Source organism: Colius striatus, chromosome 11 (genome assembly GCF_028858725.1).
Source record: "Colius striatus isolate bColStr4 chromosome 11, bColStr4.1.hap1, whole genome shotgun sequence".
In the NCBI taxonomy this organism is placed as follows: Eukaryota; Metazoa; Chordata; class Aves; order Coliiformes; family Coliidae; genus Colius; species Colius striatus.
The window spans coordinates 19,170,062-19,196,294 of record NC_084769.1 but is presented as its reverse complement, the minus strand read 5'-3'; the positions used below and the strand labels follow the sequence as shown (position 1 = coordinate 19,196,294).

Genomic DNA, 26,233 nt, shown 5'->3' with positions numbered 1-26,233 from the left:
TAAATTTGCATTTATATTATTGCAGTTGTTTGATTTCAGCACACAGAGATATTAGGAACAACATAAATCCAAAGTTCCACAATAAGCAGTTGATCATTCTCCCAGGTAAATGGTACAGCACAAGTTCAGGAAATCCTCCAGAATCAGTTGGAACTGGACAGAAAGTCTGGTACACAAAAGAAGCAGATCTATCATCAGCAACCACCCATCTTTGGCTAATGAGGCATCTTGGTCAGGAAAAGTTGGGGCAGCTTTCTGTTTGCTGTGGCTCCACCAAGGTATAGAATCATAGAATGGTAGGGTTGGAAGGGATCTCTAAAGATCATGTAGTCCAATCCCCCTTCTCCACCTAGATTAGGTCACAGAGGAACGCACCCAGGTGGGTTTTGAAAACCTACAGCGAAGGAGACTCCACACCCTCGCTCAGCAGCCCATGCCAGGGCTCCCTCAGTTGAACAGGAAAGTTTTTCCTTAAGTGGAACTTTTTGTGTTCCAGCTTTCATCCACTACCACTAGTCCTATCACTGGTGTCATGGCTTAGTGAGGAGCTGTTTTTGCAGTGAAGACCCGGTAAAGAGTCCTCAGACTTTCTCCTGGTTCTTGGGTTCAGACCCACTTCTGGCCCAGCTGGGCCAATCTGGCGCCTCTGTGATCACTATTTAGGGACAGGAATCTGAAGTGCTTGAGGGAGCTGTAAGAGTGGTACAAGATGGAGTCAACCACGTGGACCCCACAGTCAGAGGAAGAAGGAAGGAGGAGCACCAAACCAGACCTCTCTGCAACCCATGGCAAGAACACAGGCCGTACCTCTGCAACTCATGCAGGGCCATGGCAGGACTGAGAGCCACCAGTAGCTCCAGTGTGAGGAGCAGGCCATGGCACAGGCCATGCTGGAGAACCTGCAGGCTGCAGAGACCCACACAGGAGGCAGAGAGGAGCTGCAGCCTTTGAGATGAACAGACATTGGAACTGTCCGTGCAGAGGTGCCGGGTGTGTGAGGTACCCTGTGGAGGAGCAGGCAGGACTGGTGCGGAGCCTGTCTGCCCTGAGGAAAGGAAAACAGCAGAAATCATAGACTGACTGAAACCCCCATTCAGTACTCCCCTGAGCTGTTCAGCGGGGGAGGAGATAAAGACACGGGGATCAAAGCTCTGAGCCCAGGAAGAGAGGAGGGGTAGGGAGAAGGTAGTCCTGAAGGGCAGGTTGTACTCTTCATCGTTGTACCATTCTGTGTTGTTTCGTGTTGGTTATGGTTTGGGGTTTTATGGTTATGCTTTAGTTGGTGTTGGATTAAATTATTTTCTGTTTTCTTCCCTACAGTCTGTTTTGTCCTGTGCCATATGCAGCATTTAAGCTCTCCCTGCTCTTTGGCAATCCTCAGGTCTTTGGTACTTGAGGCTAATCGTGGTCTTTTGTTTCCTGATAGGCCTAAACCATGACAATTGGACACTACAGAAAAAAGGGCTGCCCCATCCCCTTGACATACATCTTTTAAATACTTAGAAGTATTAATGAGGTCCTCCCTCAGTCTTCACTTCTCCAAGCTGAACAGTCCCAGATTCCACAGCCTTCCCTCCCATGGGAGCCTCCTGTCAGACTGTTATACCTGGGTTTCTCTGGGCTTCTGCTCACAATTGTCTGTGCAGCACTCATGCAAATATCCAGACTATCTCTAATACTTCAAATGCATTGCACGCATGGAAAACCTGAGTGTTCCAGGTTTAAAAATCTGTATAACTCCACTGCACTGTCAAAAGGGTAAAAATTAAGACCTAGTGAATACACTATTGTCAAAAGCACAAATTCACATTGGGATTCGGTGCTTCAGAAAAGAAGTAACCCTGCAGCAACCTGACACAGAGCTCACTACTAAGACTCTTTGTAAAGTCATTAACATTCCTAGAACAAGATATGCAAGATATGGGTAGACATGCCAAAATAGCAGAACTGAAAGGCAGAACTGCTAATAACCTAATTCCCAGAAGGTAACATGAAGAGCTGCTCCCTGGAACAGCACTGAGTGCAGGCAGTGTCCTGAATCATCATCCTACCTTGCAAAACACATGTAGTAAAGAACCATAATTGGCACTTCCCTCATTTAAAACACATCCATGTGCAACCACAATTCTGGGTCAGGACTGTTTCCTCTAGCTAAAGGGAATAAGGTGAAATCAAGACTTGGGATAGTGTAAGACAGCAGGATCATTCATCTCTCCACATAAATTCAGCCCAGCAAACAACCTGCTCCATTGCACTTCACTCTGAGTTATGCACATTTCCTCCTCAGTGTATGCCAAGATTTCTCCTGAGACAAATCACTGTCAGAACTGCATGCAGTCTGCACAAGCCATACCACAAACAGAAACACAGCCTTGGGTATGTATAAATCATAACACAATGACGGAGTACTGGAACAGGCTGCCCAGGGAGGATGTGGAGTCTCCTTCCTCGGAGGTCTTCAAGACCCACCTGGACCTGTTCCTGTATGACCTGATCTAGGTGGACCTGCTTCTGCAGGGGGAGTGGACTAGATGATCTCTAAAGATCCATTCCAACCCCTACCATTCTATGATTCTATGATAACACAAATTTTTGCTTCTGCTCTTGAGAAACTCTACAAAGAGTACAAAATGTATTTCTGGTAACACTATTAGCTCAGGACACCTATCTGTATTTTTAAGCCTGTTGATAACCTGCATTTAAGGGTAGTATTAGTAGGCTAATACTTACTGGGGTCAAACAGTAAAATAAACCTTATATTACAGAAGTTCACATAGAATAGTAAAATATCATAGACAAGATTTAATCGATGCATCATTCACATTCTCCTGTACATTCACATTAAACTAACTTTAAATATATAAGCTTTTTTCTTGCTGTTGATTGCTCACTGAACAGGACAGGCTGCAGACAGGGGGTGAACTGGTATACCACAGTTGACATCCATCACAACTCCTTTCAAAAAAAGGAGAAATACTGTGAAAAATTCACAGAATCACAGAGAAGAACTGCTCATTTCACATATGACCAATGTTCACCATCCTCCTGCTTGCACCCACCAAGGAAGTGGTGGATGGGGACACTCCCCCCACCTCCTTCCTGTGCAATTGGACTTTGACCTTCAGCTCAGCAATCAGTAAAAGCATGGATCATAAATCACTTTTAATTAGAAAACACTGTAAAAATTAAAACAAAATTTACAGTACTCAAGTCCACAGAAAACAGCCATACAGCCCACTTCTGAAAATCTCTTCACAGACTTTAGAAATAACATGTTAGGTTGGGAGAAAGTATTCCCTTGCTTGCTCCTCTGGCACTTCATCCCTATACATATAATCTTGTTTTCAGAAAGCTCTCTCTGCATTTCATCACATGAATTGCTTCCTTCACCTCAGGGCTATACAAATAATCTTATCTTCTGGGTCTGACAATATGGGCAATACTTAAGCTTCGGCTCTCATCTTTCTGCTGGACTCTTAAAACTGCAGTTATGATCTATTATTTTAATTCAGATTTGCTGCTTTGTGTCCCACAGTTGCCCAGAATGTCAAATTTCCAAGTTCATTCCTCAGCAAAGCCTATAGTTAAAGGTAGGAGAATTCTCTCAGCAGCCACATTCTTTACAAAAAAAATTAAATTTGCCCCATTAGTACCCCTTCAAGATTTGAGTTTAGGTACCAAATACAATAGGCTGCACCCTTTCCTTATACTTTCTTCAAGCCCCTCTTGTAACCAAGCCTCCCTTTGCAAATCCCTTTTTGTTTGCATTTCCTTCAGAATCCTGTTAGGCTCACTCCCAGGGCTGCTCAGCTTCCCTTGCTACATTCAATATAATGAAGTACAAATTTATGCCTTTTAAAACTAGGTATTATTAAAGCCAGATTTCTTAAAAGAACAAAACAAACCTTGCACAAGATCCAACAGTGCCTAGTCCTAGAAGATACCACAGGAAGCTGAAATCAAATCCCAGTCCTCACAGTTGCGTTCACCCTCACAAAACTTGTCCTTAAAGAAACACCCTGCTGAGAGATAAAGTCTTCCCATTCCATCCTCTTTTAAAACATAAATATCTAAAATTCCTAAGAGGAAAGCACTTTACTAATTACAGGCAAAAAACCGACATCAAGAAAACCACTGAAAATTATCATTAAAATCCACGTGCATACCAAGCAAGTGCAATCCTATCAGCCAAAGGGAAATCAGCACCAGACCTTCAGTGCCACCACAGCCCATGGTGTTGATGGAATTGAATGTCCTGGATGGTTTGTGGCCCTGCTGCCTACTGCAGCTGACACCCACCGCTCACTCAGCAAACAGCACCATGGAGCTGCTCTAGGCTAGAAACAGTGCCTTTTTTTGCCAAAGTAGTTTTAATTTGAATCAATTCCGTAATTTAATGCACAATGCAGCCTCAATACTTGCCCCACAAGAAAAGCTGTGGAGGAGAGGAGCTTAAAGTGAGCTTGAAACTGAGGCCTTAATTACAATAGCAGCATTTCAGCTGGGAATGGAAAATCTCTTCAGTATAGCAAATAGCATTACTGCATTTTTAACTAGAGAGGATAATTTCACTGGATTTCTCCTTTTATTCCAAAAAAAATATGAGGCAATATGGTGGAACTCTAGATCTTGAAATCACTTAGCTTACAATTTTTAGTACCTAAAAAAGCCTCTCCATGAGCAAGCCATATAATCTGCAAATTATGCCATTCAATGGCACATCATTATGGCAAAATGGAAATACCTTGTACAACCTCATCTCATCAAGAAGCAACAGAGAGACAGCAAGAATCAGGTGTGGGGAAACAAAAATAAAACTTGAGTTACTGCTCTGTGCTCCCAAATGACAGGATTCCTTTTTATTCCACTAACTACATATTATTTGTCTACAAACTCCGAATCTGCACATTGAGAACACTTGGGTTATTTTTGACAAGTGACAGTAGGAGATTAAAAAAAAAAAAAAAAAAAGCTTCTGAGCTGCCATCAGAATGTTCCAAAAAAACTGTTCTCTACAGAAATCTATTGGCTAAGAAAGTAGATGGTACAGCTTTCCCAGCCAGTAATCAAAACGATTACCAGGAAGCTTCCTATCACAGGCACTACCTTGAACACAGGTGTTTTCTGGCCATGTTGATACAAAAAATGTATCTTTGTTTTAAAAAATGTTCTTAATGTTGATGCAAATAATGTTCTTTGTTTTAAGAAATTGTTTTTAACTGGACAGAAATCAAGTGGCACTTGTCCACTCTGAGAGGGGCCTGCACAGCCTCACAACACTATGTCCACTGTGCAGCTCCCTGAAGCAGTGATTGCAGAGCAAGATCTGCACCTAATAGTACTTCACAGATGGAAGTTATAAATTATGACAAAAAATAATGTTTCATCCCATGTTTGCTTAACAGAGCAAGCAGTCTGGAGCACTTTGTGTCTGAATATTTCAGGCTTTTACTTATTCCAGCATCTCTATTATTCAGTTGTCGCATCTTTGGCTTTTATTATACCTCCTTTCATAGTTCACTACTTCAAAACACTGCTAATTTATTCTCTTGTATCATAAAAATCCTAATGTATTTTTCTGACTTACTTCAAAGCACTGTTTTCTATCAGCTGGTCTCACAGTGCTTATTTTCTGTATCTTTCTTCTTGCACCTGCTCCTTGAAATGTTTTTTCTTTCTCCTCCTCCCTCCCAGTTCCCAAGAATACAGCCTCCTACTATTCAGAAATGCGTTTAAAGGTGTCTGCAGAGAGAGGGAGATAAGCATTTCTGAGTGTTTGATTAAATCAGAATGATTCATAAATTAAGGGACCATTTTGAATTTGCTCTCTTAAGTAGCGTAGTCCCTCATATGGAATTAGGCATCCAGAATTGGAAGTACATTTGTCTTCCTTGCAGCTTCCTTGAGCCTCTGGATACTGGTATAACCTTGTGGTCATGGGGAACAAAAGCTAAGAAGCATTATTGAGGTTTAGTGGATTTGGATTCAGATTTATTGCAGAAAGTGTCTGTTGTTCCCTCTGTGTAAATAAAATATAGAAAAAGTATTTTTATACTCTCTTTAAGGGTAATGCTTCTCCCCAGGCAGCACAACAACCTGTGTGAAACTCCCATAAGGCAAATCCACTCTAAAATTGAGGATGTGGATATAGAAACAATTAATCTCTGTATAATTTTGTTGCCTGCTCTGACTGTGCTTAACTCCTCCATCACTGTACAATTTTCAGATTCAGTGTCATGGTTTAACTTCAGCCAGCAACTAAGCATCATGCAGCCTTTCACTCACTCCTCCCCTCTCCCAGGGGCAATGTGAAAGAGAAATTCCTGAAAAAAAAAAGTAAAGCTCATGGATTGATATAAAGACAGTTTAATAACTAAAATGAAATTAAATATTCTAATAATAACAACAATAATAATATACATTGTTGCTATTATTATTTAAAATAGTCAAATCTTTTTAAAAACTAGAAATAAAAAATAAAACAAAACATAAGCAATGCCCAGCGCAGCTGCTCACCAGCCACTGACCAGTGCCCCAGCAGAAATCTGCCCCTCCTGGCCAGCTTAGCCAGTTTCTATACTGGTCATGACCTCTATGGTATGCACCAGCCCCGTAGACAGTTTGGGTCAGTTGTCCTGGTTGTGTCCTCTCTCAACTTCTTGTGCCCCCCAGCCTCCTTGTTGGCAGAGCAGTGTGAGAAGCCGAAAAGGCCTCAACGCTGTGGAAGCCCTGCTCAGCAATAACCAAAATATCCCCATGTCACACTGTTTTCAGCACAAATTTAGAACATAGCCCTGTACCAGCTACTAGGAAGAAAGAAGAAAATTAACTCTACCCCAGATGAAACCAGGACACTATGGGATGCCATATTTCTGTCTGGATGAACAGATGTCAGTCAAAGTCTGCTTCTCTGGCCAGACTTCCAGAAGCAAAATAGTCCAGGAGAAAATTTATCAAATTTTACTACTTAGATGTTATTTCAGGGTGGAAAAACTTGGGTACTTCCAGATTTTTCTGAATGTTTGGTAGTTCCATCTGTGGCTCCTTTCAATCATTACCACCCAAGCATTTTGAAGAGTGTCTTCAGCATTCTGGATCCAGAGAAGACTTGAATGTTTCTGACCTGTATCTGTATCTGGCCTTGGTAACCATTTATGTGACATGACCTTCACACCATTTAATTGGTAGCTGCAATACATTTACAATTGAAAACACAACTTACAAATGTGTGGTGCTCCACTTCAAGTAAAAATGCCTGTAGATAAAAACTCTGAATACCAACTCCCAAGTGTACTTCAAAACTATCTCTTTTTTTGTCTAACTACTCTCTTGAACATAGGCTGATTTTTACTTCACACAGAATAGTGTTGCACAGTTTATTTCATTGTATGCACAACTGTCAAAGATTATTCAGGAAAAAATCATCCAGTTAATTAATTTCTTTTCACTTTTGACATTAGGAAGGACACAAGCCTAGGTCTCCAGAAGTTGAAAGAACAGAGTTAAGTTCTCAGCCAAAATGTGTCACATACTGGCACTTAAATAAAAGCAGATGACTCAACAGAAGACATAGCTTCATAGTTTAAGATATCTCACTTCTTGGCTAATGCAACTTTCAATTGTTTCTTTTTAATCTGACATTATATGTATATATGCATATTCTTTTTGAAAACTATTTTAATAATTTATGAACTTTGCTGTTTTCCAAGAAAGCAGTTTCCATATAGTATCAGGTCTTCTTACATTTGAAATACATTCCAGACATAACCACCACAGCCAATTTTTTCTTCACTGTTCAGTCTTTAAAACATAACTCATATCTATTAAGTTTGAAAAAGTCTTAACTTTGTTTCATTCCCAGTGTAATTCACTGTGAAATATTTGAGTATTTCAAGCTCTTTACAATATATTTCACAACCAACACTAACAATCTATTTGTTCCAAAGCTTTCTGCATACATAATACAAACTTCGAATTAAAAGAAAGTCTTATAATTACTATTCTGTAACCTGAAATTACATTGGCACATTTCCCTAATGATTTAAAAACGTTCTTCAATTGCACACTGACAAACTGTTCACTATACATGCTTCCATTATATTTTTAACACTTGTAGCCTTAGACAGTTCAGCACACGGACTTTTTAGTTTTGAGCAGGACATAATATTCTCATGTATTTTGAGAAAAGGCTTGAGTAATTTATTCATGACTATGTTTTTCTGTTCTCTGTAATGTTTTTAGATGTAAAATTATGATAATTTTAGTAGTTTTGCATCAGGTCCATTTATTGAAAGGCCTTTTTTCCTCTGTTCTCAAGTCTTCAAGTAGCAGACTCATCTCACAATGGCACATTACAGTGTCATTTAAGAAAACAGCTAATATGGATCGTAATTCATACCTGATAAAATATTGCAGCTTCAGTAGCATCAACAGTATTACAAAACTAATTGTAAAGAACCACAACTCCTCTGTGTTACATTTTAGGGGTAAATACTCCAGAGCCTTCAGTAAGGGCAGCTGATGCCCTAAAGTATTTACCCCGTCTCAGCAGTGGTGGCAGTCTACCTTTATAAGAAACACTTACAGACAGTCTCCTATAGTGGTAGAAATTATTGAGATTTTGTATTGACTGTCAATGGCTGCTGCCCTTTTAATCAGAGGAATGAAATCTGGTTCTCCAGCAGAGACTGGAGAAGCTGTGGTGGGTTCTCCAAAATCCTGCCACTAATTAATGTCCAAGTCATAACAGGACAGAGGATGCATAATCATACTGATGTTTGTTATTCACATAAAAATAAAATTTATCTCACCAAAAGGAGGAGACTCTCTCCCATCTTCTAATCCCGAGTCTCGCTCTCTGTCTCTCTTTCTATGTTTATGTCCACGGTGCCTATGGCGTCGGTGACTTTTTCTTCCACCCAGTGGAACGTGAACTCCAATGAACAACGTTCGATGGCCTATAGGGAAAAGAAGTTACTGTTTAGGAAGGGGCTGTGGCAACATAACAATATTAGTAACCATAATAGCATTAACAGTATAATAATTACTGTAATTGCATAATATTAATTTAATGTTAACATTAATAACACTATTGATTACAATACTGACTATGCAGCAACACAGGTATATAACTCCTTGATACAGGGCAAAATCCCAGTCCTGAAGTCCTTGTGATGCAGTGCCAGATTTTTTTTTCTTTCCTTCAAATCTGCATCTCTGCATGTGAACTTTTATTAAAGCCAGACAGGTGTTCTCTAAAATGTCTTCCAAAACAGTAATATGAAGAGACACATGGATGCATTGAACATTTGGTAACATTGCTGTTTGCTTTGTGTGTACGGGAACTTTACAAAACTCATTGCTATTTATGAGCCAAACCTTGACAGAATTCTTGTGGGAAATTCACTGAAGGGAAAAGAAAAAAAGAAAAACAGACTGAAAAAAACCCAAGAAAAACAAAAAAAAAATCACCACAAAAGCTAGACTGGATAATCCATATACAACTTTAGGTGCTCACATTGTAAATACCTTTGTGGTAGCTTAGAGTGCTTTACTTTCTTTTTACTTTACTTCTTAAAATATATAATAAGGTACACACTGCCAAGCCTATCACCATCTTTGAGCCTGAGGAATTTCATGTTGCTGATCAAGCTCGAAAGATTTAGTGCTCTTAGCTTTGTGGGCTAACAGGATCAGAGCACAGTAAAGCATTCAGAAGGAGAGCACTGGGGAAATATGCAGAAAGTATCACAAAACAGAACAAATGGGAAAGGAATCATGACTCGCTCTGGGCAGGTCTCCTACATTTACTCAGCAGAAGGACACAGTCCAGATTATTCATCTCAAATAACACTTATTTTCTCTTTGAAATGCATGTAACACAGCTAGTGGATAATTGCTGCTTTGCTGTAATCATTCAGTAGTGTCAATCATCTGAAAAAGGTCAAGAACATTAAGCCAAGGTAGCACGTGACCTCTAATCCCATGGGACTCCAGCGGGGCCAGAAAAGCAAGGCAGCATTTGTCACAATACATCAAATAAATTCAAGGCTGACAGGAATCTTCTGCAGAGGCAGAGCTACAAAAAGCTGGTGAAAAGGCTCTGGACATCACACTAGTTACTTCCTCAACTTTAATTCATGTAGAGGAGACTAGAAACCAGAGGTATCAATTTTGGGCGAGACTACTCTTGCAGTCAGGAAGCAAAGTGTATGATTTTCTTCTGAAGCAAAGTGTATGAGTTGAATTTTTAAATGTTTCTTCTTATTACATTTTATCAAAATTAATTATTTTAAGCAAACTGCTGCCTTTGGGGTATTTCAACTGTATTGCAGTCGGTGCTGCATTAAACAAGGAAAAATGTATTCCATAAAAAGAATTCATTAAAAAGACACTGAAGGATGGCAGTAAGGCAGTAGTCAACACTATCCTGTCCCCTTTGTTGGGTAAAAAAAACAACAAACCACAACACTTTGAAAGGGTTATCCTTCCTAAGACTTTAATCATTTGTGGAGGTGCAAACAGATTGCATTTTTAATTTAGCAATTTAATTCATTTCTGCTGCTTTGTGAAAGAAGTGGGAATACTTATTCTAATTTTGTGCCACTTCAATGCTCCAGTTGTACCTGAATCAGAAAATGCAGATTCAGGTTAACATTTCAATTAATTCCCAGGGCAGAATCCAGAACTTGAGTCCACACTGTTCTTTATTCAGTGAACTGGGAAGCAGTCCCTTAAATGCCAGAACATTCACGTGTGTCTGAATATCATGACAATTCTCTCTATACAGACAGAAACAATTCCCACTGAAAAGAAAACAGGAACTTGGAAACTGAAATGGATAACCAAGAAAAAGCAAAACGGATTTCATTCCTTCTATGCGAACCTACTGAGTTCTATCAAGGCATAATTTCAATACAGAGCAATCTAGATTCTTGTAACAGGGTTTAGGCAAATAAGAGGGAGAAGAAATGACAGGAGAAAAGGAATAGTTTTCTATAGAAAAAACAATAGAGAAAAAAGAAAAGTAAAAAATCTGAAAGAGTTAATAAATTCTGGTTTATTAAAAGAACACAACTGTGGAACAAAAAAAGATCATCTGGGAACAACAGTGGATGATAGAAACTAAAGATTAAAAATTAGTTCCCAGAATGTGAGGTACTTCTTCCTGTACAAATTGATGAAGAAATTAATAAAGAAGAGTCTCCAGCAAGCTCTGTAAATCCCCAAGCTCTAAATGCCAACCAGGAGGCTCCTGTGCAGTCTACAGGACAGAGCAGGCCAGAAACACTCCACTTTCTCTGACAGACAATTTCTTGCTGCCTTACTCTGGAGATGAGCATCCACACCTTCTCCAATGAAGTTCTTCAATAGATATTTTTTTCTTCTAAAGACTTACATTATTTGAACATGAGAATAATTTGAATATTAAAATAAACCAGAACTCTGCTTAATATTAAACTTCTAACAGAAACACCAAACGAACTTTTAAGACATAATTTAAAATCAAGGATTTTTCCAAAACATTCTTCCAAAAATTCTACATTTTCAGGAGGATCTAGAGGATTTGCTTTTGTTTCCATTGCCATAAACACATCCCAAGAATCAGCTAGATTCTAATTTAATGTTGTGCTCAAAAGCAGTTGATAGAATATGTCTGTGCCAGCGTAATATGATTATAGGATGCTGATATCTCCTGAAGATCACTGCAATCAATGGTAAAATTCCAAGTGACACCAACGGAATCACATTTCTGTTTCAAAATGCTTTTTAAAAAAAAAAAAAAATGAAACATTTTTATACCTTCAGTACCTGTATGTGTTATAATTCCTTAGTTACGCTGACTACATTTTCCAAAGAAAAAATATCTATTATTTCAATTTGGCTGAAATCAATTGCAGGATATCCAGTAGGATTTGGGTTTGCTCCTTATAGTTTACAACTAATTGCATAAGGGAATTTCCTTCATTTACCTCGAAAGAGATCTTTTGTGTGTTTTATAATTTCCTTCATCAGGATGACATCCAAAAATGCCTGAATATTGCTTAAATATTGTAAAGTAATTCTGCTGTGCTGTATATTTGCACAACATCTAGCTCAATCAGATCATAATTTCTCATTCTTTTGGCAAGGCCACAAAGGCACTAAAGTATGGGAAACAGTAACAACTCTAAGTTAGATCAGGGTACATACTGTAGACATCGGATATAACCTAACAACCATTCTCAAGCAGAATTTACACACAGTTTTAAAAAGTGAGCATAACAAACAATAGTTTTATAACATTTTAAAGCCAAGTCTTCAAAAATACCATGCCGAGCATCGCTTTTGGACAGTTTTACCATCTTGCTGGTCTTCCTGAGCTTTTTCAAATAACCTTACATTAACATCAGTAAAGTTTTATCATGAGAAAACTAAGATTTTCTTCCTGTAAAAACACACTCTGAACTAAAATGCTGATTTACTCCACACTTAGGAAAGCTAAGCACATGCATAAATATTTGCAGCATTAGGATTTAAGTGTGAATCATTTTATTAAAATGGACCTCTGAGACTCATATACAAAGATTATTTACAATCTGAAAGGTTATTAAAGAAATGGAATGTATTGAATTGATCTGCTTTGCTAAACATCCACTGTTAAATTCTATAAATTTTGCTTTTTTAAAAGAGATTGTTCTTAATCTAATTGCACATATCTGAGGAACAAAACCCAGAATATAAAGTTAATTTAAATCTATGCATTTATAGCATGAAGGGTTTTGGCCCCTTGTGGTTTACCTTCAAAATTTAAAACATTCCTTAAGTAAAATATTTTAAGGATTAAAAAATAATGATCCTTTTTATAAAGTATTATTTTTAATTTTTACAGGATTACACTAATAAATCCAAATAATATTATAAAATATTTAAAAGGGATCCTGTTAATTATATTTAATTTTCAGACAGATGAAAGTACATATGAATGTATGTAAATATCAGGATTTCTTCTAAACATTTAAGAAAAAGTGTTTTGTAAATATTTCCACTTTGTGGAGGTATGAATTCTTTGCCCTAGAAAAGCCTGATATGAAATCTACATTATTAATATAAACACATCTTACAGCGACATTTCTCAGAATAAAATCTAAATAGAAGTGCTGTTACCTAAATTTTATCTTAAGAACCCAATAGCAAATTAACAATCCAAAAAGGTAATCTCAGAAATACAAATATTTTCTGCATATCCCTTGAAAATGACAGATGTAACGTCAAAAAATGGTTTTAAGAACCTGGCATTCTGGATCTTTCAAAGAGAAGCTCATCCTAGTCATCTTTTTCATTAAATAAATGGAAAAGAACTGGTGGGATTTTTGAAAATATATATTCCATTGTAATTTATGGTGCTTGATGACTTAACTCAGGAAGTTCTGGAAATCCCATTAAAATAGTCTGAATAGATGTGACATTGCAAGGAAAAAAAGGAGATGGAGGGAAATTTACTGTATTTCCCTTAATTTAGAGGAATTGAGATCTTTTTAATGCAACACTAGGAGTACAGATATTTTTGCCCCCATGCCTATCATTCTCCTTCCAAACACAATTTTAAAACAGAAACCACACACTTATTTGCTAGGAAGAACACAAATATGAAGCGCACTCATCTCCCTACTTCCCAATCAAGTAGAGGCTCCACAGGCCTCCATGTTACACCAGGCATGTGGGACACAAATAGGTACTTTTAAGAGCTCTTTAGTGAACCAGCCAAGTTGGTGATTACTGCACAAAAATTGACTGCCCTGGATCTGAACATCCATGAGTGCCAAGTACTTGTAGTACATCTGCCTGTGTTGTTTTCCACCCAGAATGGTCCAAAACTGCCTTAGGCACATCCTGAGACCAAGGCTTTCAGATCTCTGCTAACAGGCATGACAGACAGGGAAGATATGGGAACAGATAAGGGACTGTCTTGAAACTTTTCCAGAAAGAGCAAAGGCTTCTGTGACCTAATAAGGAAAAACGTTACAAACTCCAGAAGCCTTGAGAGGGAATATTTTGCCTGTGGTTTAAACCAGCTCTCAAATGACGGCTGACCTCAGTGAGACTGAAGAGGTTTCTCCCTCTGGAAACACGTAGTGCCTTGAAGGCTCTTTTATTTATTACCAGCTGAACCAAATGCAATTTTCCATTTTCTCAAAAATGAACAGTGAGCTAGAAACAACAAACCAGCAGTCCATGTAGAGGTTAAAAAATTGCCCTTCCCTTATAGAAGAAAAAGTGATTATGGTAAATTGTGTAGGAGTAGAGTGTTCATGACTCATGATTCGTTGTTGTAGTGCAGCAGGGAGGCAGAGCTATACAGAAAGCAGAAAGGAAAAAAGCAATACTTCCTAAACCAACAGTTTACATTGCTGTTTGGGCTTATGGTTTGCTTGAGGGGCATTTTTCACCTTTTTCCAAGCTATGATTTGGAGAAATTGACAAGAAAACCTTCACAATTTTTTTAGACCATCCATTTAACATGTTCTAGGTTACAGTATAAAATTACACAGGGAAAAAAATAAAACAATATCCCTTGCCTAAGAAAGCATTAAGGACATACTGAATACAGAGCATAAGAGCATTTGATGGAAGTCATTAAAGTTGAGGACCTTTTAAAGAGCCCTGGTCAGTCACTGCCTTCCCAGCAAATATCTAACAAAACTTTCAGGTTGTTGCTGGAATAAGAAGTCTTTTTAACTGCATATACGTTCATTCTTGATTTTTCTGTGTTGCTCCAGAGGAGTCCAAAAGCATTGTGTGCATGGTGCTACCATGAGATTAGGTTTCAGATATTGCTAGACAATAGAAAAAAAAGTCAGCAGACACAGAACATAAAAGCACCCTCTCAGATACACATACACTTTCCACTGATGGTGAAACTGTGGTTATCAGAGGGAAGAATTTGACCCAATTTGACAAGCAAAAAAAGAAAAAAAAAGCAAACTCAGTACAAGTACAACTGTATGTTAAAGATGGGATGTTTCTGTCTTCTGATGGCTGCAATTCTGCAGCTTTCACCAATAATGGCAAGTTGGTTTATGTCAATTTAATTTCTCAGAATTTCACAAGGTGAAATATTTGGAAATATTAGTCCTCACAAATATTGAAAAGGTTTCTTGTCAGTGAAGCTCAGAGAAAAGTCAAACTTTAAAACTCAAAGACTGGCATTCAACCATGTGATGACTTGTTTGCTTCATTATTTCATTATTCTTCATGTGACCTTTCAAAGAGATTTTGTGAAAAACTACAGCAGTTATTCACGAATCTTCAAGGTGAACTACCTTCCCACAAATGGGGAAACACTTGGGAAGGGACAAGAGACCCACAGTGAAGGGATCAAACCAGGCAATTGCCAAGGCAAGAGTGCAAGCACAGCTCAGGAGAAATTGAGATACGCAGGAAAAAGGAGACAGAACTAGATGAGAGGCACTACAGAAAGAAGTGCCTTAGAAATAACAAATGGAATAAGCTAGAGCATGTAATACTTGGTAGGCAATAAAATGAAATAACTCTGCTTATAAAACCAAAATGGCTCTATAAGAGACCTTTTTGTGAAGACCCACAGCTATACAAACATATCTGACATTACAGGCATAGACTAACTGAAATCTCTCTTCAACTCTTTATTTCCACAGCTGCTATTCTACCCCTTGAAGTCTAACAAACATTGCAGTGAGGAGCATGAGGTAGGTCAGAGTAAACAGGATAAACAAGATACCCAAGAGAAGCAGAGGCATGATGCTTGGAGCAGGGGATCTGTACTGACAGGGTAACAAATTATTTGCAATAAGCTGTAGCGTCCTGGCAGCCAAAGGGAGGGGAGACCTTGGTCAATGTTCCTGTCTGTCTAAATAGAATTAGTAGCTGACTTGCTTCTATGTGGAGGCAAGGCTGAATCAAGGCCAGCAGGTTAATAAGATTTATGTTCTTTCAGCCCTGTGAGCTGCTAGGTCCTATTAATTTTCAGGTAAATAATGTCAGTGGCAGACAGGTCCACTATTATGTTATTTCTATAAAAAAAACCTAGTCTCCGGGAATAGAAGCCTACTTCCATATCTGGAGCCACTCATCCTTTTACTGAATAATACATGGAGATTAGAGATCAATCACAGTGAGTTTTTCATACATTGACTCTAGACTGTATATAATCAAAATTTCATGAAAATAATTTTTAAATTACTGTCACAAGCTAGAACAAATAGAAAAAGAAATAATAAATAGTCATTTTTTTAAAAGAGCAATTAAATACAGTAGGATTTCCGAGTCCTTTGGTCAGCAGGACTCAAAATTAATCAAAATTAATCTTCATGCAAATTGTTAAGTACAAGACATCTCTACAAACACACTAACATTTCAAAAAAAATTTGGTTTATTAAATCTAAATCCTCAGCTTCTGCATCACATTTGGTGTTATAAAAGTGATGTTTATTTCCTAATTTAGCTTAAAGTCTTTTGTGACTTTCAGTAATCATCTCATATAATATAAGCTTCATCAAAAGTGTCAGAATGTGTATTCTAATGTATAATGATGTATACACTGGATACAGAGGTTTATGTGTCCTGAGAGATGTTAAAGGTGGTAAAGCTGATTTTCCATGAGACAAATTTTTCCCACATTACTTAGGCAAATAAAATGTGTGAACAATAGAAAGCTTAAGCAAAATTTTTACTTCTCTGAATTAAGGATCATTTTGTGATTTCCTCCAACAGAGGCAGAATTCATGCCTGGAACTTCACCTACCTAACAATCCTATCTCCAGCCATCTCCCTATTGAAGCTGTCTCTAAACCAGGCCACAGTAATACCCACAGCAGTTCTGAAATCCTGCCACAAATCCAGGATCTGCAGCTGACCACCTCTAGCAAGGACAGCCATTTTCAAACAGTCATTTTCACATTCAGCTGATACGATGGGTATAAGCAAAAGACCTTAGAGTGCACTTAGTGACAATCCTTTTGCATATCTATATAGTTCAAAAGTCTCAGCATGTGATCTGAGAGAATTTGAAATCTCCATACGTGTACATATCAATCCAAATATTTTTAATATGTGTGAGAAAAAAATAGGTATATTCACTTTGTCTGAAATGTTTTACTACTGAATGTGCACTGAAGCAATGGCAGGTGGCCATAGAGAACACAGAGTAAACTGGCTGAGTGCAACTGTTTGTTGATGCACACACCTGTTTAGGAAAACTTGCCTAACTGCTCCTTGTACAGGTACATGTACAACCTCTCATTTTGTAATTATGTACTTTAATATCCAAAATCAGTGCCCAATTCTCATTTAGGAACTCCAGCAATAAAAATAAGAGCATATTTCTTTCAGTAGGAATTTTGTGTGTACACACACGTTGAAAGATAACATGCAAAACATGGGAACATAACCATGGGACATGGGGTTCTTGTTTTGCTTTTAGAAATGCTTTCTGTGTCCCTTCATTAGTGAAACCATCAGACAAATGACCTGTTTGGTACCAGCAACTGATCTTGACCTTACCACTCAGGAAAAATGAATTACGTGGAAAAATCATTCATGCTGAAAATCTGAATACCAAAGCTCTGCAAACAACCCATCTAGCACTATGAAGCTTAAAAGAAGCAATTTGAAGTACACATTGCAAGTATCATTACTGGCACTAAGACAAGCAGCACATCTGTTCCCTTAAGGACTGCAGTTCCTGTGTTGTCTTCCCAAATTTTTACTATACTGCTCAGGGAAAGAAAATACTGATCTAAAAAGACTGAGAAAAATTCTGATCCTGTGAATGCTCTTTCTGGCAGCATTAATCACCATGATATTTTCAATGCTTTCAGCAAGAGATATATTTGCCATAGATTTATGAAGTGCTGCCCCAAAATTTGCAAATACAAGTATTTGCTGGGCCAAGACATTTCAGATGGAATTTTTAGTAAACATTTAGAGAAGTGTTTCTGACATTTGAATGCAGATATGCAGATAGCCTAAAATTAAAAAATAGCAAAATACTATTTTAAGTTTTAATCAAAAGAACATAAATACTGATTTTCATATTTAAGCAACCTTTAGTTCTTCATACACATTGCAGGTTTTGAAATGTTGCTGATATAGTGCTATTGAAACTTAAACTCTGTCAAAACTAGTCTTTGCTAGAATATTCAACAACTAGCTATTTACATATTTAAAACATAAACCCAATTAAATGTCTGTCAAAGAGCTAATTGCATAATACATACTAATTATCTAATTATATGATTCTTACTAATATGCAATTAGCACCTGATTATATAATTTCATATTTTATAGTTGTTATGTCATTAGGAAAAAGGTAACTTTTCAGCAAAACCCAACACAATGTACATTGGGTAAGAATAAGACAGTGACTTTTGTGAGCCACATTCACTGTTTCTAGATGGAAAAGTGTTTGGGTGTGCTGCAAAACAAATGGACAAGCTATTAACAGCAACTAGATATTAAAATTTATCATCTCTTAAAACCTTTTAATGTCACCTGGTATTTCTATATTTGAAGACACACTGATCTGATCTGATCTTAGAGTTGACATGAAATGTATCTGAATAAACTAAATACATTAAAAAGTATTCTATATTGAATAATTATTTTGTTAGAACCTTATGAAGCAGTGTGATATTATTTTAAAGAAAAGCAGACTCATTGGCTAACAACAATTTTTTTTCAGTGTTCTAAACAATTTAAACTGATAGAAAGATGAGAGGGTCACCGTCATGTTCTGATTTCTATTGATAACATTCTAGTATCAGATTTGTGAAAGAATATTTTCACTGATATTTCACTGGAGCAACTCTGCACACACAGGATGATGGGATCAAATATCACAGATTAAAATTACAATCTTTGTCAGATTTTGAGATCAGGCTTTAGGTTCCACGTAGGAAAATAACAGTAATTATGTAGTATTTTAACGCTTATGCACTGGCAGCCATTTACCCCTGAAGACAACAAAACTCTAAATGCCACCCTGGAAACATCTTACCTTAGATCTACCATTGCATGTGCTCAGATCCGCCCTAGACTGAGCAGCGAGCTACATATCTCATAAATGCTACACTGTATGACCTTTACACCCTGTGAGAGACTCTCTCATACACACTAACACTGCTAGGCTCCTTTCAAAATGCAGCCGCATCTTCTTTTTGAAGTACTGCTGAGGGAAGCAGTAACAGAAAGTTGATGTGTATCGAATTGACACTCACATGAAATCATCAATATGGCTATCATACAGCAGAGAAAGCAAAATTCAGACAGAGAAAAAAGGGGGAAAAATGACTAAGTAATCAAGAGTAGGCTTTTAGAAAGCTCAGGTTCATGAACAGATTGAGATACCTCTCTTTAGACCTGAGACAGATAATTTTTCAGATGTAGGATACTGAAATACACCCCAGGTCTTATTTCTTTTTAGCTACTTCCTGTGGCTCTATATGACAAAGACAAGAACCTTCCATGTCCTACCACAGGAAAGAAACAATTAAAATCAGCAAGTTCCAGTCTCAGTGATGGGGTTTAGTACAGTCAACAGAAATTCAGTTTCATCCGATAATTGACTTGTGGAGTTTCACAACCCAGTGCAAGAATGTCAGTAGTGACCATAAGTTTTGGATCCACTAAACAACTGCAATGTAACTCTTTCAGTGTCTAAATTATTAGAACAGTATCATAAAGCTAATCAGAATTATTAGGCCCATAAGACAGTTCTCACAGCTTCTCACTTTCCTCTACATGGTCATGTCAGGTGGTATCTGCAGCATCTATTATGAAGTATCTGTCCAATCTGTGATACACCACAATGTTTTTATTCAGTTGAAGATGTGGCTAGGCAAGTACATGAGGACCGCCAAGCAAGTGTAGAAGACATTATAAGTACTAAATCATCAGTCCTGCTTGCACTTATGTATTTGAAAGCTTAAAGGTAAAAAGATATCTGAAGTCATAAACGCATGTTTACAAGATTTGATTACAGATCACAGAAACTAGTAAACTGCCATCATCATCTATGTCTGAGCACTATGAGAAAAGAGTAATATTTCTCTATTTTAAATGAATCATGAGATTCTACTCCCTTGCTTACTCTCTTTGCATCCTTGCTCAAACTAGTGAGTTTACACATTGGAACTGCATTTCAGTACTTTCAGAACAGACAATTCTGATGCGCAGAAGAATAATCTCTCACCTTCTAGATCTTCCTTTTCAAAATGTGTTTTGAGGATGGAGCGAGTTCCACCTCTATCCACAACAGCTTCTTCATCATTTCTCTGCAAAACACAAAAAAGGATGGGTAAGCTGCTATTTACTTGGAAACTATTAGCAAGATTGTACAGTACTATGAAACAAAGATACTTTTATTATTTTTTTAATTTACTCTTCCAAATCAAGAACAATAAAGTTTTTAATAATTTCTATTTTAATATATTTCATTAAAATCTTTTTGTTATATATCAGGTTTTATTGTGGTATGATTACAGCTAAATTTGACAAGAAGTTCTCCTAAAACCTGCAAGATGAATAGTAAGTATTGTTTACTGGGGACTAAGGAAAACATGAGTCAACAGGACAACAAAAGAGATGAGAGAAGAAATGTCTGGCTGAAGCAATTTTATCCTTGTACACTTGAAGAAAGGGACTGCACATGGATTTTTGTCTTCAGACCAGGATCCAGAGCTACATGCAGAATTTCCAAATCATTAGCACTAACACTCCTTAAACTTTGGCAATGCTAGAGAATTATATATGATGACAGTATGAAAAGAAATATTTTATACTATGAAAATGACCAGTGAATTGCAAAGCTTTTGCTTTTCTTTACAAACACCAAGCTATAGTTATAGTATAAGCAGACAGCATACACTAGTAGCAGAAAACATAAAAGTTATTCTTCCTCAGGAACATATATTTAATGTTGAATTTTATACTATACTGCACTGTAAATGTACTATGTGATGAATGACTGTATAGTGCTTAGGCTAAAAAGCTACAGAAATTAGTGATTTTGGTCACTGCTGACATGAGGAGAAAAAATCCCACATTTCCCTAAGTAGAGAAGTCTTTTAGGAGTTCAGCATCAGGGCACTGGATTTTGTGCTAAAACGAATATTGGCTTCACTGTGAGTTTGACATCACCAATTTTGAAAAAGAGTTGCTAAATCCAGCCTATATTTCACAATACAATTTAGAGTTGTTTCAGGTAAATGATGACGAGGAAAAAAAAGATGAATTATATTAAAAATTCAATATATCATGAATATATATTTACTAAAATCTTTTCAAGAATTAAAAGTAATATTAGAACTAGAACCGTTTGGTTTCAATACATAAAATTAGTGTCTTATCGGAAGTCTGACGCAAGGGGATTCTAAAACCAATGTTACATGCTAAATATCTATCTATATATAGAATGCAATCGAATGTAAAAGAAATTAAATTATGTGAGCAACTCTCCTTGAACAGCAGATGCCCCAGCAAAAAGGTTCAAATCTAGAGCTGGATGTCATGCATTCTGGATATAAGTTTTTGTTTCAGGCTCTTCTCTTTTTTAAAAATAGCTGTCATGCTGTAGTTATATAGAAAAATCTTAGGAATGTGTCAGCATCAAGCATCTGGGCTGTTGAAGAGAGACTGAGAGTGTTACACTGTCTCTATTAGACTAAAATCTGACAATGAGAAAAGGCCTTCCATTGAAACTTTTGTCTTTTAATAATTTAGAATTAGCTAATAATCTGTAAAGATATGCCAGGGCATATAATTTCACATAAACCATTTGATTATTTTAGGTAAAATGAATCCATTCTTTTAAGTAGTTAGACATAACTGGGTGTGTTTGTCACCTTGGCGTGATGCCATGCCCCTGGGTGAATGGTTAGGCAGGATGCCAACGGTCAAGTATTACAGCCACATCAACAGTAGTGCTATTGTAGTATAAGACATAACCATCAGAAAAGACCTTAGGGAAGCAATATTAGGGGAAATGTACAATGGAGAAAAAATTAAATTGTAGGACACTTTAAAGCCTTTCCGGATCATCTAAGTAAACTAAATACAAATTAATTCATTAATATTTATCAAAATATGCTCATACACTTTGACTTCTCCTTTCCCATGTGTTCAATTTTCTGCTTCTGGCAATCTTTTTCCTCCTTGCCTCCTCTTCCTGTAATGTCACTGCAAGTCCCAGCCTTGCCTCATTCTCAGAAGTGGGTTTATTCCATTAATATTACAATGAAAAACAGCTTAATTGAGAGTACTGTGTTGTTGCCAATTCACTTGTCAAACTCTGAGCAAAGTCCAATTAAACAAGCCTTGCACTGTACACTCTCATTTCCCAGGGAGTCACACTGCATTTAGTCTAGAAGTAATTTCTGTGATTCCTGTACTGCCTCCTTGGAGAAAGGGAGAAGGGAGGGAAGAGCTCCCTACTAGTTTAGTGTCTTAATCTCATTCGAAGGTAAGCACTATCAAAACACAAGTAAAAATCGCGGCAAGGCCTCTTCATGATGACTAGAGGCTAGAAACTTAATTTCAAATGGTAATGCTCTGCTTTTTATTTGGCATGTCAGAAATACTGTTAAATTATTATTTTTAAGTGTCTCAAAAGAATTTCAAAGTGAAATTATCAGCAAGATTAACCCTAAAACAGTCATGGAAGATAGAATTCTTGCTCTGGATGACTTTTAATGAACCAAGCAGACACGACCCTCCATTCTAACATCCTCAAAGCCATGAATCCACTGCAGTTTTGGTCATCATTTTCTGCAGCATCAGAATAAGGTGTGAAAACTAAATGCTTTTCATGACCATGTCACGTGTATGACAGAATTCTACCGCTTAGTCTTTTCACTCCATCTGAAGATGATGAAGGTCAGAAATGCTGCATAGTGCACAAATCTGCTAGGAGTGAGGTATTAAAACCATACTGACATACTGCAGCTGACTGCAACACACTGACCAGGTATGAGTCCTTGGTACTGTCCATTATTGCAGTGAGTTGATTGCTGAGTCCAGTGAACACTGTGCTCTACTGCTTTAAGAATGGAAGAGGGATCCAGAAAGTCCCAGAGTGCTAATCCTGGATCTGCACTGACTTGCTGTGTGGCCTTGGGAAAGTCATTTAATCTCTGTGCCTCAGTTTCCCCATCTGTAAAACAGGGATAATAATACTCATCTACCTTCCTCACTGGGTGCTCTGTGCCAATTTAATATTCACACAGCATTTCAGGACTGTAAAGCACTAGAAAAGTGCTACATCATACAATTTAGGAAAGTGTGCAGTTTACCCATGTGAAGAGATGATGTTAGAAAACAACATACTGATAAAAATCAACATTTAGGCTTTTTTTTTTTTTTTACATCAAACCAACATATATTCATACTCCGTAATCATTTTACAATGCTCAGCTTTGACAACTTAACTGGACAAAGTTTACATTACAATAAATATACTGGGCTCACTTTCTGTTGGCCTAATTCAATAGCAATGCTACAGAAGCCAATAGAATTATGCCAGAGCACAATAAACCTGTCATATATTTATAAACAACCTAATATTTCTCTCTTTTTAAATTATACTTGTTAATATTTTATAGTTTTATATAGTTAGCACATAAAAATTTGCCTAAAATGTATACACAAAACTATTTCCCAAAAGCAATAAAATATCAGCAAATACACAGTAGAAGAAATAATGTATTTAGGATAAAAGAGTAAGAAAAAGCTGAGGCTTTCACATGGAAACCACAAGCTCCTTAGAGACCAGGGCTCAGCAACTCAACTCAGTCCATGGTTTCAGCTCTTACATTTTCCAAATGAATGCTGAAATGATTTTCACCACACAGCAGCATCTGCTGTACCTATTCCACAGGAAAAATTATTTTAATGACAGTCTGATAAATACAGTTGTTACTATTTTTGCCGCTTTGCACTGTAAGTTTAAATTCAGTGTACAGAAAAGCAGTCAGTAGATTTGTCTTCTGCATCCTTTACAGTGTAACCACATGTTAGAGAAACAAGTATTTGCAACTGAAGAAAACTGAAAGGAAGTAAACTGTCTCCAGAGACATTTGGCTTCCTTTTGCAGCCATGAAGGAAGAAGGTCAGCATGAGTGCTAGGAATATTGATTTTCAACACTTATATCTACAACCTGCTTATCAGAGTACAAAAGTGAGGCTGCAGCTGTTGCCAGGAATTTTAAATGTGCTGGTTAGAAGGAATAAAAAGGTTCATGATTTAGAAACCCAAAACAAATGTCTAAAATGCCCTTTCCAACAATTTACTGATAAAGGTCACTATCCAGGATATCTCAAAGCTATATAAACGATCTCCTGGAAAGATTCCCAAATTTACCTTCTTTAACTGTGACACAGTCCTAACTGCAGTTCATATTATGTCATGAAGAGGTTAATCTTTAAACCAGTCACTTCTCAGAACCATGTACTGCCCTTCCACAACTGAAATAAACTTATTTAATGGAGAAACGACATACTTAGAAAAACTGAGAAACATAATTTTATGACAGATGCTTATGGATGTTTTTAGTTATAGCTCTGATAAACTGTCCATGCTTTCACCATGTGGTAGATGATTGGAAAGTTGAAGAAAGTAACTCCTTTCAAAGATGGATCCACACAAAGGATGATACACATTTTTAAATATCTATGTGGACACATGCACTTGTAAAAGTTTAATATATCTCTGGATAATGTAATTGGGACATATTCCTCATATTCTGGATGCCAATACAGTAGATTAAAGTCTAAGGGACAAAACACAGATCTGAAGTTATCCATATGTTTATTGTATGTATTTACTAAAAAAGGAAAAACGGTACATGATCTTAAAAGACCCTGTTGCACACATCACAAAAGCTACTTCAAGACTGAACAAACATTCACCAAAGATAATCTGTGATGGTGGCTACAGTAAATGAAATAATAGTGGAGCAATACACACATTAGGCAACGGGATATTTGTTAGGACAATAGGAAGTTATGAAAGAGATGCAATGAATATGACCCGCTGGCAAGTACTCTGCTCCACTGGTATAATATTTGGTGCTTGTATATTTTTAACAGTTAAGTTAAAAGGCATAAGACTAAAATTTTCATTGTGCGTGGAAAACCTAGATATTGTTTCTTTTCTTAACCATTTCTAATTTTATTTATACTTGGCTGTTTTTACATTCTGTCTCTGGTATTTAGTCAGTGTTTTCAATAAACTGGATGATTGCTTGTCTTTGAAATTCAACACAAAAACCAGTTACAAATGGTATTAATATTCCTGATTTTTTTCAGGGTTTTTAAAACTTCAGATAAAATCTTTTTATTTTTAATTACATTCTTTTTGCACCCACAGCATAAATCACAACATAACCAAAAAGAATCCTTTTTCAGCACCTTCCTTTCTGTAAAATCCATAGCAGACCAGAGGCCATTTTGGTTTTTTTCTGCACTAGGAAATATGTATACGACACACCTGCTGACTCATAAGGAAAACAATCATGGTATTAATTACTTCTCCACATAAGCCACTTATTGACGATTAGACAACCTACATAATTCTGAAACACCATCTGGAACTCAGGAACGCCTGTCAGCATAAAACATTAAATACTGCACTCCTATAACCAACAAAAAGCTGCAATATAATTTTATTTTATTCTATCAGTAACTACATATACTTAAAAGATTGAACTCTGTAATATATTCATTTCTGTTTATATATTTTATCATATAGTGGTCTAAACCTTAGGTATTCAACTTTCAAATGGTCTGTAAGGAAACTCTAAACAATCACGTACACACCATGATCTCAGTTGGAAGATATTCCAGTATTCTCGCTTTCTGTTGTATTTATTTCACAGATCCATTACACAATACTTGTATTTTTAAGATCATTTTCGTTAAGTTCAGCTTGACATTTCATAAAGACGACATTACTAAAGATACAGAAAAGTGAGTTATTTGAACTCAGGAGCTGCCAAGAACATATTGGAAATATCTTGTAAAGACAATTAACCTAAATGGCTAAAAAGCTGTTATACATAGATGGATGCCTCCCTGCTGCAGGAGGCAAATCACTGGTGAGTGCCATGTTCAGTCTTGTCCTTTAAACTGTCCTTGAGCAGACACAGTCACACAAAACTGATATAATGCACAATGTAGATGCCCACAATGTAGATGCTACAATTCTTTTTCTTTCTGAAAA

At 37.0% G+C, this 26,233-nt stretch overlaps 1 protein-coding gene across 2 annotated transcripts in view; it reads right to left on the bottom strand.

Moving 5' to 3' along the window:
• Positions 1-26,233, bottom strand: part of SLC4A10 (solute carrier family 4 member 10) — a 121,964-nt gene that overhangs the window by 76,335 nt on the left and 19,396 nt on the right. For both annotated transcript variants that reach the window (XM_062005200.1, XM_010204760.2), the window contains exons 2-3: positions 20,210-20,291; positions 8,811-8,957 (exon numbers count right to left, since the gene is read on the bottom strand). In XM_062005200.1, coding sequence (XP_061861184.1) covers positions 8,811-8,957; positions 20,210-20,291 — 229 coding nt within the window. The remainder of the gene's footprint in view (positions 1-8,810; positions 8,958-20,209; positions 20,292-26,233) is intronic.